Source organism: Martes martes, assembly GCF_963455335.1.
Source record: "Martes martes genome assembly, chromosome: 3".
NCBI lineage: Eukaryota > Metazoa > Chordata > Mammalia > Carnivora > Mustelidae > Martes > Martes martes.
Window position 1 is genome coordinate 167,813,281 of NC_137890.1, and position 15,059 is coordinate 167,828,339.

Consider the following 15,059-nt stretch of genomic DNA (forward strand, 5'->3'; position numbering starts at 1 on the left):
CAATGACATATATATATAAAATATATATATTAAATATATATTAAAATAATAAAATATATATATTAAAAATTATATGTATATATAATTTTTAATCTCACCAACATAAGAAATTTGACTTTAGTTTTCTTAAATTTTTTTCTTTATGATAATTTCTTTCTCTTTAAAGCACATTCTCTTCTTTTTTTTTTTAAGATTTTATTTATTTATTTGACTGACAGAGATTACAAGTAGGCAGAGAGGCAGGCAGAGAGAGAGGGGGAAGCAGGCTCCCCGCTGAGGTAAGAGCCCAATGCGGGGCTCGATCCCAGGACCCTGAGATCATGACCCGAGCCGAAGGCAGAGGCTTAACCCTCTAAGCCACCCAGGTGCCCCTGACTTTAGTTTTCTACGACCCAGCAGAAATTTACCCCTGGGGCTGGGACTCTGTGACGCCGGGACTCCTTGCCCTCCTCAAACCTGGGGTACACTCTTCACCACTCCGCTTTCCTTCTGGTTGGCTTCCTGTATTGAAGAGGTTGGAGAGCTAAAAACTACAATCCCCAGACTGCCTTGCAGCTCAGGTTCCACAGCGGCCCCTGGCTTCCACCTTTGGGTTGCATGGGAAATGTGTGGAAGGTGGGCGCAGGACAGAGGCCATGCTTCTGCTGCTCCTGTTCCTCCCTCTGTCGCTGTCGCGATTGCCGTGGGGGAGGGGAGTCACAGGCCAGGAGTCGGGGCAGGGAGGACGTTTTCTCACCCACCGGCAGCACTGCCTAGAGACATGGAGACGCGCTGGGACCAGCAGCTGTGGCGAGAGAGTCCCCACACTCATGCTTCTGAGGGAGGCCAACGGGGTGCTTCCCAGGCTGATCGGCGCCCCCTGGGGAGCCACCCCTGGAGACCCGGCCCAGAATGCCTCCAACCATTTCTGCAGCACTTCGCTACCTCTGTCCGAGCACTTTCTGTTCGAAAGACGGTGCCCCTCTTGGGGCCCGGAGGACTGCTCTGCAAGTCCTGCTCAGGCTGGGCTTCAGCCAGCAACCAGGTGAAGCAAAGCCCTCTCCACGAGGTGCAGGAAAGCACCGATGTTCTCACTGTCTGTGGAGGGAGAGGGCTCTGCCTCCCACAAGATCCCTAAGTGGGGAGAGGCTGTTCCCCCAACACAGCAAGAGGCTCAGACACTGGGTCATCAAGAAGAATGACAAAGGTCTCCAATTACCAATAAAAGTCCCTTTATTCTATATTTTCTCCAGAGAGAGCAATGTGACACTGGGGTGGCTCTTTATCGGAGAGAGAGACATTGATAAAAGTGGCAAAAGCTCAGGGTCCTACAGAAAGTACACTGAGTTCCTTCGACCTCTGGTGCCTGGCAACCACCTTCTCCACCTTCTCCACCTTCTGGTCTGAGACACAGCCGTGGCTAGGAATAAGTGCGCCAGGGAGCGAGAAGGGGGCTGCTCCCAGCTCAGCACTGTCTCTGCCGGAAGCGCAGGCTCACCTTCTTATTGGGAACCAGAACAATGCGCGCCATGCTCCTCACCTCCCCCGTCTCGGGGGCCAGGACCACCTCGTACTGCTGGATCAGCTGGGAGGGAACATGCCTGGGCATTAGAATCTGCGATCTCTAGCCGCTCCCCTCCCTTCCCTGCTCCCTCCCTGTGCCAACCTTCCACTCCTCCCCCTGGTCTCCACCAGCCCTCCCTGGCCCCACATGGCCTTCCAGCCTCTCCCCACTCACCCTTGACAGCAGCAGCTGCATCTCCAGCTCTGCAATCCTGCGGCCCAGGCAGGCCCGGACCCCATAGCCAAAGGGCACAGAGCCAAACGGATGTTGGACTCCAAGGGCAGCAGGCTGGCTTTTCCTCAGCCAGCGGTAAGGCTGGAAGCTCTCCGGCTCAGGGAAGATGTCAGGGTCCCGGGACACCACGTAGTGACAGAACACAAACTGGGTCTGCAGGGCAAGAACGGGCAGCACGTCAGCTTAGGGCTCCAGGGTGGCCCTCGGAATCCCAGTTCTTCAGCTCCACTCACATTCTTGGGGAAGAGGAAGCCATTGACTTCAATTTCCTTTTCTGTGATGACCCGGGAGTTCATGGGGACCACAGGGTAGAGGCTGCAGGGAAAAGAAGGTGCACGTTTGCCTCTGGTCCCCCAAGTCCTTCTTTTCACCTTGCCCCTGGCCCTAGCTTCAGCCCCCAGCCCCCGCTCCCGACTCCTGTCCCTGAGTCCTCCTTCACGCAGACCCTGCACTCCCAGCAACCACCGCCTACCGCAGGGTCTCCTTAAGCACAGCTTTCAGAAGGGGCATGTGGGCGAAGTCCTTGGGCTGGGGCACCTGTCCAGCTGGCACCACGCCCACCACTTCCTTATGCAATGCGGCCTGGATCTCTGGGTTCTTTGAAAGATGGTACAGAGCCCACGTCATCGTGTTGGATGTCTGGAAAGCAGAGGGAGAGAGGAAGTGAGGAGGGATTTCTAGGCAAAAGGCTAGAGAGAAGGGTAGTAGGAGGCTGAGTGGGCATGCACCGTAAAATGAATTTGCCAGAAGCATGGTGGAAATAGACACAGGGGCTCATGAGGATGCTCCCTGCTGAGCGTGACTCCACAGCACGTGAGGACCCATGAGACAGAGAATCAAGATCTAACAAGGAGTTTGGAACAGACAGCGACCCCATGCGACAAAAGGAAAGCAGAGACCAAGGAGATGCTTGTGGTCGAGCTCTCCACTTAAGTTACACCTTAAATAGATGTGAGACGAAACTTCTAGGTGGCCAAGAGAGGCTCCAGGAGGGGATGGGGTCCCTCTTACAAAAGGACCGTTCCCTGCCCACCTCCGCCAGGTTGAATGACCTCCCCACTGTTTTCCATCTAGCTGTATATCTAGCATACAGAAAGAGAAGCAGGTACCTGGAGGGACGAAGGTCAGGCTCAGGTGAGGGTAATGGGGAATTGGTTCAGGATAGGAGCTGGGAGCCCCTGGTCTCCTCGCTGGCCCCCCTCACGCACCGTGTCTACGCCAGCCAGGAGCAGCTCAGGCAGGCTGCCCATGGCGTCATGAGTACTGAGCTGTCCTTTGGTCAGCAGGAAGTGCAGGTAGCCAGATATATGGACCTCATCTGGCCCCCTTGTCTGCAGCTGGGTCTCTATCTCCTTGAGTTTCTCATCAATCAGCTTCTTCCCTGCAGGGACAGTGGAGAACAAAGGCGGTCAAGGTCAACAGTCATGAGCTCCAGGGCCCAAGAGCCACTCTGACAGCTGGTAGCTGGAGGCAGAACGTCCTGGCACAGACCTTGGAACCCACTCCCCTCCCCCTCACCCTTACCCCTACACCTGCCACTTCCTTCCCAGGCCTCCTTACCAAAAGAGAAGATGGTGTTCCAGCCATCCAGATAGCGCTTCCAGAAAGGGAACAGGGAACGGGTCCACTTGGGGAGGAAGGTGACATAGACTGAGTTCCGGAACATGAGCCCGACAGATCTGACGAAAGCCACCGTGTCCTGGGGAATGGGGTGCTCCAGGCAGCCAATACGTTTCTCAAACAGGATGTAGCAAATAGCTGGCGGTGCACAAAGGATGTGAAGGGAGGCGGTGTCATGGCGCCCGGAAGCCGGCGGCCCCGCCCCTGATCCCTGTCTCCTCCTCCTCCCAGGACCCTCTCCCAACATGGGTACCTTCCAAAGCAAAGTAGTAGAAATGGTGAGCCATGTCAGACACCTGGTCACCCGAGGCACTCTCGGCCAACAGCCGGTTCAGGTGGGCCATGAAGTCGTCGATCACCTCATTCACGACACCAGCGTAGAGTGCAGCCTCACTGGGCTTCAGCATCCGCTGGTTCAGAGCGTGGCGCAGCTGGTACCAGTGATGCCCTTCCCTGTGGGGAATGGAAGAAGAGCACACTTGTGAGTAGCTGATGGAGGTTGGATTCAGGGGCGTCTCCCCCCTGCCCTGTGACCCCAACAGAGTCTAGGAAAACCTCTGGCTCCTCGATTTAGAATTATAGAATCACAGAACTTCAAAGACCAGAATCTTCAAATCACAAAACTTCGGAGTCTCACTACAGCATCGAGGAAGTAGTCAAGGTGGGCATCTGGAGTCAGACTACCCGGGGCCAAATGATGAATACAGGTCTGATGACTACTGGCTGAGTGACCTTAGGCAGGTGACTTCTGTGCCTCAGTTTCCCCTTCAGTAAAATGGAAATAATAAACGTGCCTATCTTAGTAGGGTTGTTCGGACAATTACAGGGCTTCGATCAGAGCCTGGCACATGGTGAGTGCTTAATGAATGTTGACTGTGATTATCTTAGGATGATATAATTCCAGAATCTTCTGTATGTGAAATTAAGGAAGAAGTACAATGGTTCCAATCCTTCTACGTGGAGGATGAGGAATAAAGCAGGAGCAAATTAGGGTTCCTGGGAAGCTCAGATTCTGGATCTTCACGCTCTGCTTGGCTCAGTGAGCCAAAGGGACAGAAAGACCCACCTGGGTGATGCCCCAGGTCTTCTTGCTACAGTCATCCAGTAGGGGGTTGGGTCCCCACCCTGATTAGACAGGGATGCTCATCAGGGTGGGAACCTGCCTCCCACAGGGGGGCTTCAGGTCTAGGGGCTGTCTCCACCCACAGCTGTCCCCCAAACCTACTACCTTTCCTAAGCAAGCTGGGCATGGGGCAATTTTTTAAAAGCTTGATGCAGAATGGTAAATACAATATGGCCCAATTTTAGGAGGAAGAAAAGAAACCCTATAGATCCATATGTATATTTGCATGTTTCCACATAAAGTAGGGGAGAATACCCACCAAACTGTCAGGACTACTTAGAAGGATGGGATGGGAGTGGGCGATAGGAAGACAATGTTTTATTATTGGCCTTTTTACAATAAGCACTACTTTTGAATTGTAAAAAACCAATAAGGTATTTCAAAAAGAGAGATATTAGGGGCGCCTGGGTGGCTCAGTGGGTTCAGCATCTGCCTTCAGCTCAGGTCATGATCCCAGGGTCCTGGGTTTGAGCCCCACACCGGGCTCTCTGCTCAGTGGGGAGCCTCCTTCTCTGCCTGCTGTTCCCCCTGCTTCTGCTCTCTCTCCCTCTTTCTTTCTGTTGAATAAATAAATAAAATCTTTTAAAAAAAGAAAAGAAAGATATTTAAAAAGGCTTACAGCAAGAATTGTGGTTTTTTCTAATTTGGAAAACTATTTATTTAAATGAACCTCAAACCCCAGGAGCTTTCTTTATTATGTTGGGAAAAGTTGCAGAAAGGTCAACTGAAATGCTGCTGAAAAAGAAATGAAAACCAGAATAGACTCATTTACTGGAACTTTAGGGTGTGGGTGCTTCTCCAAGAGTAAAATAATTCTCCCAATAGTAGCAATCAGATTTGCAGAATCTAAATGAGAAGATTTCAGTGGTTGTTAAAATATTTCCTGGGAGAACAATGTTTCATAAAATGAGATTTTTAAAAAATGTGTGTGTATACACACACACACACACACACACACACATATACATTTTAAAACAAAAAGAACTTCTCATTGGTTAGCAAAATAACTTTAAAATACATATAAATGGTATAATATAATTAGGAAACTGGCCGTAGAGTGAAAAACTATAAATAGATAAATAGGGGTATGCGTAACGTCCAGCTCCAATTCTAAATCCCGAGCCATCAACTCTAGTGAAGACTTGACCTGGTGAAAACCTAAGACCCAAGTCCTTCCCTCAAGGCCGGACATCAAGTTAAAGAGCTCTGGAAGGACAGACATTCGATTCTCTTTCCATAACTTTGAATAAAGGGCTCGTCAACTGTTGCAGTTCTGAAACTGTCCACTTGTGAAGGAACCGCAAAAAAGAAACAAACATGCGATGGGAGAATGAACATCCAGGCATCAAAGACAGATGAAATGCACCCACCAACTGGTTTGCTTCCTTTCCAAAAGTATCAAGGCATTAAGTTCTTAAATTCCAGAATCAGAGAGATCGATTCCACCCTCACTAGTGGCAAGTGATGCAAAAACCTCTCTAGGCTTCAGTTTCTCCATCTGTAAATGGAGATAATCACACTGTCTTGGGCTGGTGAGAATAAAATGAAATAATACATGTAAAGAGACTAGCCTGATACCAGGCATGTTCTAAACACCTGCTTAGCTATTATCACTGGTGCGGCTACTGCAACCACAGCCAGGACCGAATTTAATCCCTTAAGAAGTGAAAAAAGCACGAGATGTCAAGCAACTAGGGAAAATAAAAGTCTTTCATTATTTCTGAAGCTCTGTTTACATATTACAGCAAAAAGAAACCTGTACTAGGGTGAAAGAGGTGATGGGGATTAGAGAGTACACTTATGCTGATGAGCACTGAGTAGAATCAGAATTGTTCAATCACTATAGGGTACATCTGAAATGAATAGAACCCTGGATGTTAACTATATTGGAATTAAAATAAAAAACAATTTCTAAAAAGCCCTGTATATACCCAGTTACAACCTGTGGCACTGGGAATGGTTCATCACCAATGATTCTCAATGGTTTATCTCAACTGGCATATGCGTATATGGCATATTCAGCCCATCTTTGAATTTGTCACTGCCAAAATACCCTTAACTCTTCTGGGTGTAACTTCAAGGCTGAAACTTACATCTGTCTCTGTGTATGGAGAGCATCTGGGAAAGTTACATCCAACAACAAACCTACAATACATAATCTGGGAAATATTTTTATATTTTTTTTTTTAAGATTTTATTTATTAGTCAGAGAGAGAGAGAGAGAGAGAGAGAGAGAGCGCACAGGCAGAGTGGCAGGCAGAGGCAGAGGGCGAAGCAGGCTCCCTGCCTAGCAAGGAGCCCGATGTGGGACTCGATCCCAGGTCGCTGGGATCATGACCTGAGCCGAAGGCAGCCGCCCAACCAACTGAGCCACCCGGGCGTCCCTCTGGGAAATATTTTTAAAGTTAAATTCAGCCTTCCTAACTAGTATGGTGGTGGTGTTTTTTTCAACTATACACAGATATGTCCTATTATGATTGAAGTTGGTATATTTTCAACCATAATGTGGAATAATGGAGCTTGAAATGTCCTAGAGATAGCTTGGAGATATTCCACTCCAAACTTCCCATTTTACATAAGAGAAACATAAGGCCAAGGAAGGTGAAATTATTCCTTTGTCCAAAGTTATACAATATACTAGTGGAAAAGATAACGAATGGTCCCCGAGCTTCAGCCATCCCAACCACAACTTTTTAGACTGAGTATCAGGCTCAGAGGATGCAGGGAGAGCCCACTCTGCCCGTTATCCACTGGCTTCCCAATGCCACTGTCCTTGGGCCTGGCCCTCTGAGGCCTTGTACCAGTCCCTTCAGGCCCCAGCTCACGTGGTAAAGGGCCCATAGGCCAGGCCCTGCTGGTCCCGGTGCTCCTTCCATAGTTCCATGTCGTTCCGTACTGGGTACTTGCCCTCTTGCCGCATCACTTGCTCCAGGAGGGGGGCACTGGCCAGGTTCACATGGGTCTGAGGCCCTACGCGGGTTACCCACATTGGACCATACTCGGCCTTGTTCAGCACCTGTGGGGTTCAACCAAAGCTGAATGACCATGGCCTATCCAGGCAGGCATTTACTAGAGAGGAGATGGGATCAGGGAGTATCTGATAGTCACACCAGGGTAAGTGGGCTGGGCAAAAGCGCATTGTATAGGAGGTAGACACTAGGATGGCCTGTGGTTCTCAAAGAACACTGAAAAACATGGGTACACGGGAGTTAGAATACTGAGAGCAATGAGTAGCTGGCAGAACTGGGGCAGTTGAAGTCCTTGGAGAAAGGAAATTTTAGAAAAATGGGATATGTGGCAAATTGGGGTCTGTTTTGAGGTACAGATATTTGGGGTCCAAGGTTTTAGAAAAATTGAACCCTTTAGTGAGGTATAGTAGAATGCCTAAGCATTTAAATAGAATGCAGCTTGCTGTCAATGAGATAAAGATAAATATCTCATATAATCAATAAGAAAAAAAAAACAGAAACTCCAGGAAAAACAAGAAGCTGAATGAGAAAACCAAGATCCAAATAGAAAGTATACTATGTAGTGTGAATTTTAAAATTTATTTTAATTTATTTTTAAGGAAATTATTTATTTATTTAGAGAAAGACAGGGACAATACAAGTGGGAGGGGTCGATGGAGAGAGCGAGAGAGCGAGAGTGAGAGAGCAAGAGAGAGAGAGAATCTCAAGCAGACTCCATGCTGGGCTCAGAGCTCGATGAGGGGGCTTGATCCCTGGACCCTGAGATCATGACCTGAGCCAAAACCAAGAGTCAGATGCTTAACCGACTATGCCACCCAGGCACTCTGGTATGAATTGTTTTTATTTTTATTTCTTTTTTTTTTCTTTAGTTTTTAAAATTTTTTAAAGAGATTTTTATTTTTATTTATTTATTTGACAGAGAGAGACACAGTGAGAGGGGGAACACAAGTAAGGGGAGTGAGAGAGGGAGAAGCAGGCTTCCTGCCAAGCAAAGAGCCCAAAGCAGGGCTAGATAATAGGACCCTGGAATCATGACCTGAGCTGAAGGCAGACGCTCAGTGACTGAGCCACCCAGGTGCCCCATTAATTTTTTTTTAAATAAAAAAATGTATTAGCTGTGTTAAGTAACATAATTTTCAAATATTTTATCTTAGAATTTCTAAAGCACTTGACAATTGATACCCATAGCATCTATGAAATTGACATGAGTATAATGTTTTTACAGTCACTGAAAATGAGGGGGGAAATAAATATATTTTGGTTTTAGGGGGTAAGACTTAAGAAGAATCCACAAAAACTGAGGCTAAATTTACTGGCTAAGTTATACCTACAGACTTAAAGAATATGAAATATAGTGTTTTCCCAAGTACTTCATCTTTCATAATCTGTTACTGAAAAGATGTTAAGGGGATCAGAATCTTCCCAGTACAAAAATGAGACCAGAGCATTTCTGTAAAAGATGTGTTAAAATTATAGAGAAGTGATCTTTCATTCAAATTATAGAAGGAAACTTCACCCAACTCGTGGTCCAGAAAAACAGCCATCTTCCTGGATACTACTACTGACATTGAAAACCAGATTCTCCCAGGACCCACGTGACTCAACTGCCTTCAATATATTACTCAGTTACCCAGAATCCACCCTGAACTAACAGTTGATTCGGTCAGTTCCTAGGAAAACAACCTTGACAAACCCCCAACACCTTTTTAGTTTTGTTTCCCACTTCTACGTCCCAGTAATGACTGCTGGTCTGGTTTGGAACAGATGACTCTCTGGAAACTACAGTGATTCTTGGAGAAAAACAGGCATATCCATACATTGCTGGTGGGAGTCTAAAATGACACAAACCGACATTGAGAACATTACGCTAATACTTATAAAAATTACAAATACATTTATAAACAAAGTATGGGATGTCTACATAACAGAATACTATGTCACCTTAAAAGAGGATGAGCAGCTCCTTGTGCAGTAATATGGAAAGACAGACTATAATGTGGGAAGACTGACAGATAACCAAGGCAGGCTGTTAAATGGAAAAGTGTGGTATCTTCTGTCTAAGAAAGGCGGGCCAAATAAGAATACACAGCATTTACATTTGCTTTTATAAAGAAACTAATGAAAGTGATTAGCTATGGGCTGGTGGAGGGGACAGCAGTGGGAGGCAAGACTGCACAAAGTATATCTTGTCATATTGTTTTGGGTTTTGAACTACGAGAATGAATTCAAATTTTTTTTTAATCTAAAGGGAAAAAAAGAAAGTGTTTTGTGAAATGAGTCGCCTGCTGTCCATCAGGTAATTCCAGAAAGCAGGAAAGGCTTGCTAAACCTCTCAATTCATGTATATACTCCTTAGATTTATAAGTGGGCCCTAGCTTTGTTCACTTGGTTTATTTCTCATAAAGCTTCCTTTTTTTTTTTTTTTAAAGATTTTATTTATTTATTTGACAGATGGAGATCACAAGTAGGCAGAGAAGCAGGCAGAGAGTGAGGAAGGGAAGCAGACTCCCTGCAGAGCAGATAGTCCGATGCGGGGCTCGATCCCAGGACCCTGGGATCATGACCTGAGCCGAAGGCAGAGGCTTTAACCCACTGAGCCACCCAGGCGCCCCAAGGTTCCATTTTTTTAAGTGGTACTTTTATGGGGGCACCTGGGTGGCCCAGTTGGTTAAGTCCCAACTCTTGATTTCGGCTCAGGTCATAATCTCAGGGTTGTGGGATCAAGGTTGTGGGATCTACAATGGGCGTGGATCCTGCTCGGGATTCTTTCCTTTCTCCCTCTGCACACTCACCCCTCTCTCTGTCTCTAAAAATTAAAAGTTGTAAGTCCTTACATGTCTGTTTTTCTGTACTGAATTCCTTGGGAGAATTATCCTAAATGTAAATTTTAATTTATTTCCAGTTGGTTTATTTAAGATACTAATGACATAATAATATTGATAATCAAAATAAATATTTCCATGGAGCTTAGCATAAACCAGACACTGTTTCAAGCACTTGACTTATTTTAGAAATTCAGTCCTGGGTGCCTGCGTGGCTCAGTCGTTAAGCGTCTGCCTTAGACTCAGGTAATAATCCTGGGATGGAGCTCTGTATCGGGCTCCCTGCTCAGTGGGAAGACTGCCTCTTCCTCTCTCCCTCCCCCTGCTTGTGTTCCCTCTATCTCTGTGTCTCTTTCTGTCAAATAAATAAATAAAATCTTAAAAAAAAATTCTGTCTTCACTACAGCTGTAGGAAAGGGGTGTAACATTACCACAGTTTTGTAGATGAGGGAAATTAGGCCCAAGGAGGTTGCCCAAGGTCACAATACTGGGAAGTAAAAGAGTCAGAATTCAAACTCAGACCACCTAGATGGAGGTCATGCTCTCCACCACTTGAGGAAACCGACCCCTGAGAAAAGTGACTGTGACTTACTAACCAGAAACAAACTTAGAGCCTTTAAAAATAGGTACTATTTAAAACCAACATAACTACACAATAAATCAGGGGTCCTCACTGAATTACTGACATTTGGGGCTGGATGATTCTTGGTTGAGATAGGATTGTCCTGTGTATTGTACGATGTTTAGCAGTATCCTTGGCCTTTACCCATGAGTATCTCTCTGCCCTCCAAGTTGTGACAATCAAAAACATTTCCAGACATGGCCAAAATGTCCCCAGAGGGGCAAAATCATGCAGGTTGAGAACCTCCACAATAACCCCCAACTTTTTATCGTTGTTGTTGTTGGTTTGTTTATTTGTTGTTGTTTTATAACCCCAACCTTTTATTTTTATTTTTAATTCTTAAATTTAAAAATTTTTAAAACTTAAATTTTACATTTAAAATTTTAAATTTTTAAAATTTTTAATTTCTAATTCTTTAATTTTAGAGGACTCTTTTTTTTAAATTATTTAATTTTTTATTTGACAGAGAGAGAGAAATCACAAGTAGGCAGAGAGGCAGGCAGATAGGAAGGGAGAAGCAGGCTCCCTGCTGAGCAGAGAGCCCGATGTGGGGCTCGATCCCAGGACCCTGGGATCATGACCTGAGCGGAAGGCAGAGGCTTAACCCACTGAGCCACCCAGGTGCCCCTAGAGGACTCTTTTTAAGAAACAAAACCTCATTTGAAAAAAAAATACTTATCTGGAGTTTGGTTTCTTTTCCTTGTGATACGTTCAAATTCAATCACATGCAACAGTTGTATAAAAATGCAAATACTGGTTATCGCTGAGTCATGGTTTATAGATAGGTTACTTCCTTCTTTATACTGTAATTTGTTTTTCAGATTTTCTACCATGATCTTGGAATGTGGGGGTGGGGGGGGAGAGTCATGTTTTAAAAGATTAGAGCTATAACCATTACTTGGGGACCAGCTTCTTCTCTGGAATCCAAAGCCTCCAGCACCTCTTCCTGGCTTTGAGTTTGCAGATTTCTGAGACATCTCCCCTTTGCACAGGCTATGCTTTCTTCCCTCTTCCTTCGTATTCCTCTTCTCAGTTTACTCAGTGGAACTTAACTAGGATCTATTTCTGTAAGAACTTATTTTAGAAAGACACCAGAATACTTGCTGAAAGAGTGTGTGGTATCTGTGAACCTACCATTAGGCTGTAACCTGAGCCAGTTAGAAAGCCCCAAGGTTCTCAGATAGATCCTATCCAAGTGCCACTTTGCAGAACACAGTCCCCTAGGGATCATCTTCCAGGATGAATGGGAGGGGTAGCTTCCACCAAGTGAGATTCTGAAGGGGGAGAGCGATGAATTCACTCAACATTCATTTATTGAGCTCATATCCTGTTCCTCCTATACTGATCTCAGGGCTGAGGATACAACTGTGAGCACAGCAGGCCATCTCCCCTTAGAGAGTTTACATCTTAGTGCATGAGCCACACACTGGAGTTGCTTATAAATTGCTCCCTAGTTACGTCTTGTCTCCTCAACTAGATTGAAAATCTTCAAGGGTAGGAACCATGTCATACTTTGTTATTGCTTCCCGTACTGGCTGACATATCACTAGACCCATTTTAGACACTTAGTATTTAATAGTTGTCAGTGAATCAGGTGGAGAAAAGAAGTTGCAGACAATGCAGGCTGCAGACAGAAACAAAGACAGACAGAAAGGAGGTGGGGAAGGAGATTCACAGGAAACTGGTAAGAGTGGCTCCAAAGGAGTGGTCACTAGCTGTAAAAGCCTGGAAGAGTAATCTGAAAAGGAAATGAAGAAAATAATTCCCTTTAGAATTGAGTCTGTTCTGGACTGAACATTTATGTTTGGGGGGGTTTATATGGTGAAGACCTAGCTCCCACCCCCCAGTGTGGCTGAATTTAGAGATGGGGCCTCTAAGGAAGAAAGATTAAACAAGTAATTAAGATTAAATAAGAGTGAGCCCCTGATCCAATAGGATTAGTGACCTCATAAGAAGAGACATCAGAGAGCATTCTCTCTCTCTCTCTCTCTCTCTGCACGTAGACACCAAGAAAGGCCATGTGAGGACACAGGGAAAAGGTGGCTGTCTACAAGCCAGAAAGAGAGCTGTCACCAGAAACCAATCATGCTGGCACCCTGATCTCAGACTTCCAGCCTCCAGAACTGTGAGAAAATAAATTTATATTGTTTAAGACACTCATGTTTTGGTGTCTTATTATTATCTGTCTTTTTTTGTTATAGCAGCCAGAGAAGACTAATACAGAGCATCCAAAAGAATAAAATATGTAGGAATAAATTTAGCCAAGGAGATGAAACACTTATACACTGAAAACTACAAAACATTGCTGGAAGAAATTAAAGAACTAAATAAAATGGAAAGATAGCCCATGTTCATGGATAGGGAGACTTAATATTGTTAAGATGGCATACTCCCCAAAGTCTACAGATGCAATTCAATCTTCACCAAAATGCCAATGACCCTTTCTGTAGAAATGGAAAAATCAATCCTGGGTCACCTGAGTGGCTCAGTCAGTTAAGCATCTGCCTTCGGCTCAGGTCATGATCCCAGGGTCCTGGGATCCAGTCCCACATCTTGGTCAGCAGGGAGCCTGATTCTCCTTCCACTTGCCTCTCCCCCTGCCTTCTGCTCCCCCCCCTCCCAAGTTGTGCTCTCTCTCTCTCTCTCTCTCTGACAAATAAATAAATAAAATCTTTAAAAAAAAAAATCAATCCTAAAATTCACATGGAACTGCAAAAGGTCCTGACTAGCCAATAAAATATTGAAAAAGAAAAACAAAGTTGGAGGATTTACACTTCCTAATTTTAAAACTTACTACAAAGCTACAATAATCAAAACAGTGTGGTAGTAGCACAAGAATACACATATACACCAATGGACAAGAACTGACAGTACACATCTATGGTGAATGGATTTTTGTAAAGCTTGCCAAGACCATTCAGTAGAAAGAAAAAAACAGTTTCCTTAACAAATGATGCTGGAACAACCAGAAAACCAAGTCCTAAAAAATGAAGTGGGACTCCTACTTCACTTCCTATACAGAGATTAACTTAAAGTGGGTCAACAACCTAAATATAAGAGCTAAAATTATAAAAGTCTTAGAACAAAACATAGAGGCAAATCTTCATGACCTTGGATTTGGCTATGGATTATTTAATTTGACACTAAAAGTGTGAGCAATAAAAGGGGGAAAAAAAAGATGAACAGGACTTCATAAAAATTTAAAATATTTGCACATCGACAGATATTATCAAGAATGTGAAAAGACAATAAACAGAATGGGTGAAAATGTTTGTAGATCATATGATATGAGCGTTTGATATCCAGAATATACAAAGAAGTCTTAAAAAACTCAACAGTAAGAAGACAGTGATTTTAAAATGATCAAAGGACTTGACATTTCTCCAAAGAAGACATACAAAGGGCCAAAAAGCACATGAAAAGACATTCAGCACTATTGGTCATTAAGGAAATACCAATCAATGCCACAATAAGATACCATTTCACACTCACTAGGATGGCCTTAATCCAAAAAAACAAACAAACAAAAAAAAAACCAACAAACAAACAAAAAAAAAACAGAAAATAACGAGTTTTTGGTGAGGATGTGGAGCAAGTGAAACCCTTGTACACTGGAATTGTAAAAATGGTGCAGATGCTATGGAAAACCATTTGGCAGGTCTCCAAAAAGTTAAACATTGAATTACCATATGATCCAGCAATTCCACTCTTCAGTATATGCCCAAGAGAGATGAAAACATGCTACACAAAGACTTGGACATGAATGTTTATAGTGGCATTATTCATAATAGTTGAAAGGTGGAAACAACCCGAATGTCATCAATTGATGAGTGGATAAGCAAACTGTGGTCTGCACATACAATGGAATATTATGTTGCACAAAAAGGAATAAAGTAGGATACATGCCACAACTTGGGTGAATCTTAAAAACGTGTTAAATGTAAGAAGTTAGACACAATCGGCCATTTACTGTATGATCCTTTTTTTTTTTTTCAAGTAAGTGCCACACCAGCATGGAGCCCAGTGCAGGGCTTGAACTCATGATCCTGTGATCAACCAAGACCTGAGCTTAGATCAAGAGTCAGACACTTAACCAATGGAGCCACGCAGTCACCCCTGTATGGTC

At 44.5% G+C, this 15,059-nt stretch overlaps 1 protein-coding gene across 1 annotated transcript in view; it reads right to left on the minus strand.

Moving 5' to 3' along the window:
• Nucleotides 1–1,189: 1,189 nt before the first annotated feature.
• CYP27A1 (cytochrome P450 family 27 subfamily A member 1) overlaps nucleotides 1,190–15,059 on the minus strand; it is a 35,412-nt gene continuing 21,542 nt past the window's right edge. The window contains exons 2-9 of the mRNA XM_080798645.1: nucleotides 7,346–7,536; nucleotides 3,651–3,850; nucleotides 3,338–3,535; nucleotides 2,986–3,158; nucleotides 2,250–2,416; nucleotides 2,011–2,092; nucleotides 1,718–1,930; nucleotides 1,190–1,564 (exon numbers count right to left, since the gene is read on the minus strand). Of these exons, the coding sequence (XP_080654771.1) occupies nucleotides 1,445–1,564; nucleotides 1,718–1,930; nucleotides 2,011–2,092; nucleotides 2,250–2,416; nucleotides 2,986–3,158; nucleotides 3,338–3,535; nucleotides 3,651–3,850; nucleotides 7,346–7,536 (1,344 nt within the window). The 3' untranslated portion in view covers nucleotides 1,190–1,444. The remainder of the gene's footprint in view (nucleotides 1,565–1,717; nucleotides 1,931–2,010; nucleotides 2,093–2,249; nucleotides 2,417–2,985; nucleotides 3,159–3,337; nucleotides 3,536–3,650; nucleotides 3,851–7,345; nucleotides 7,537–15,059) is intronic.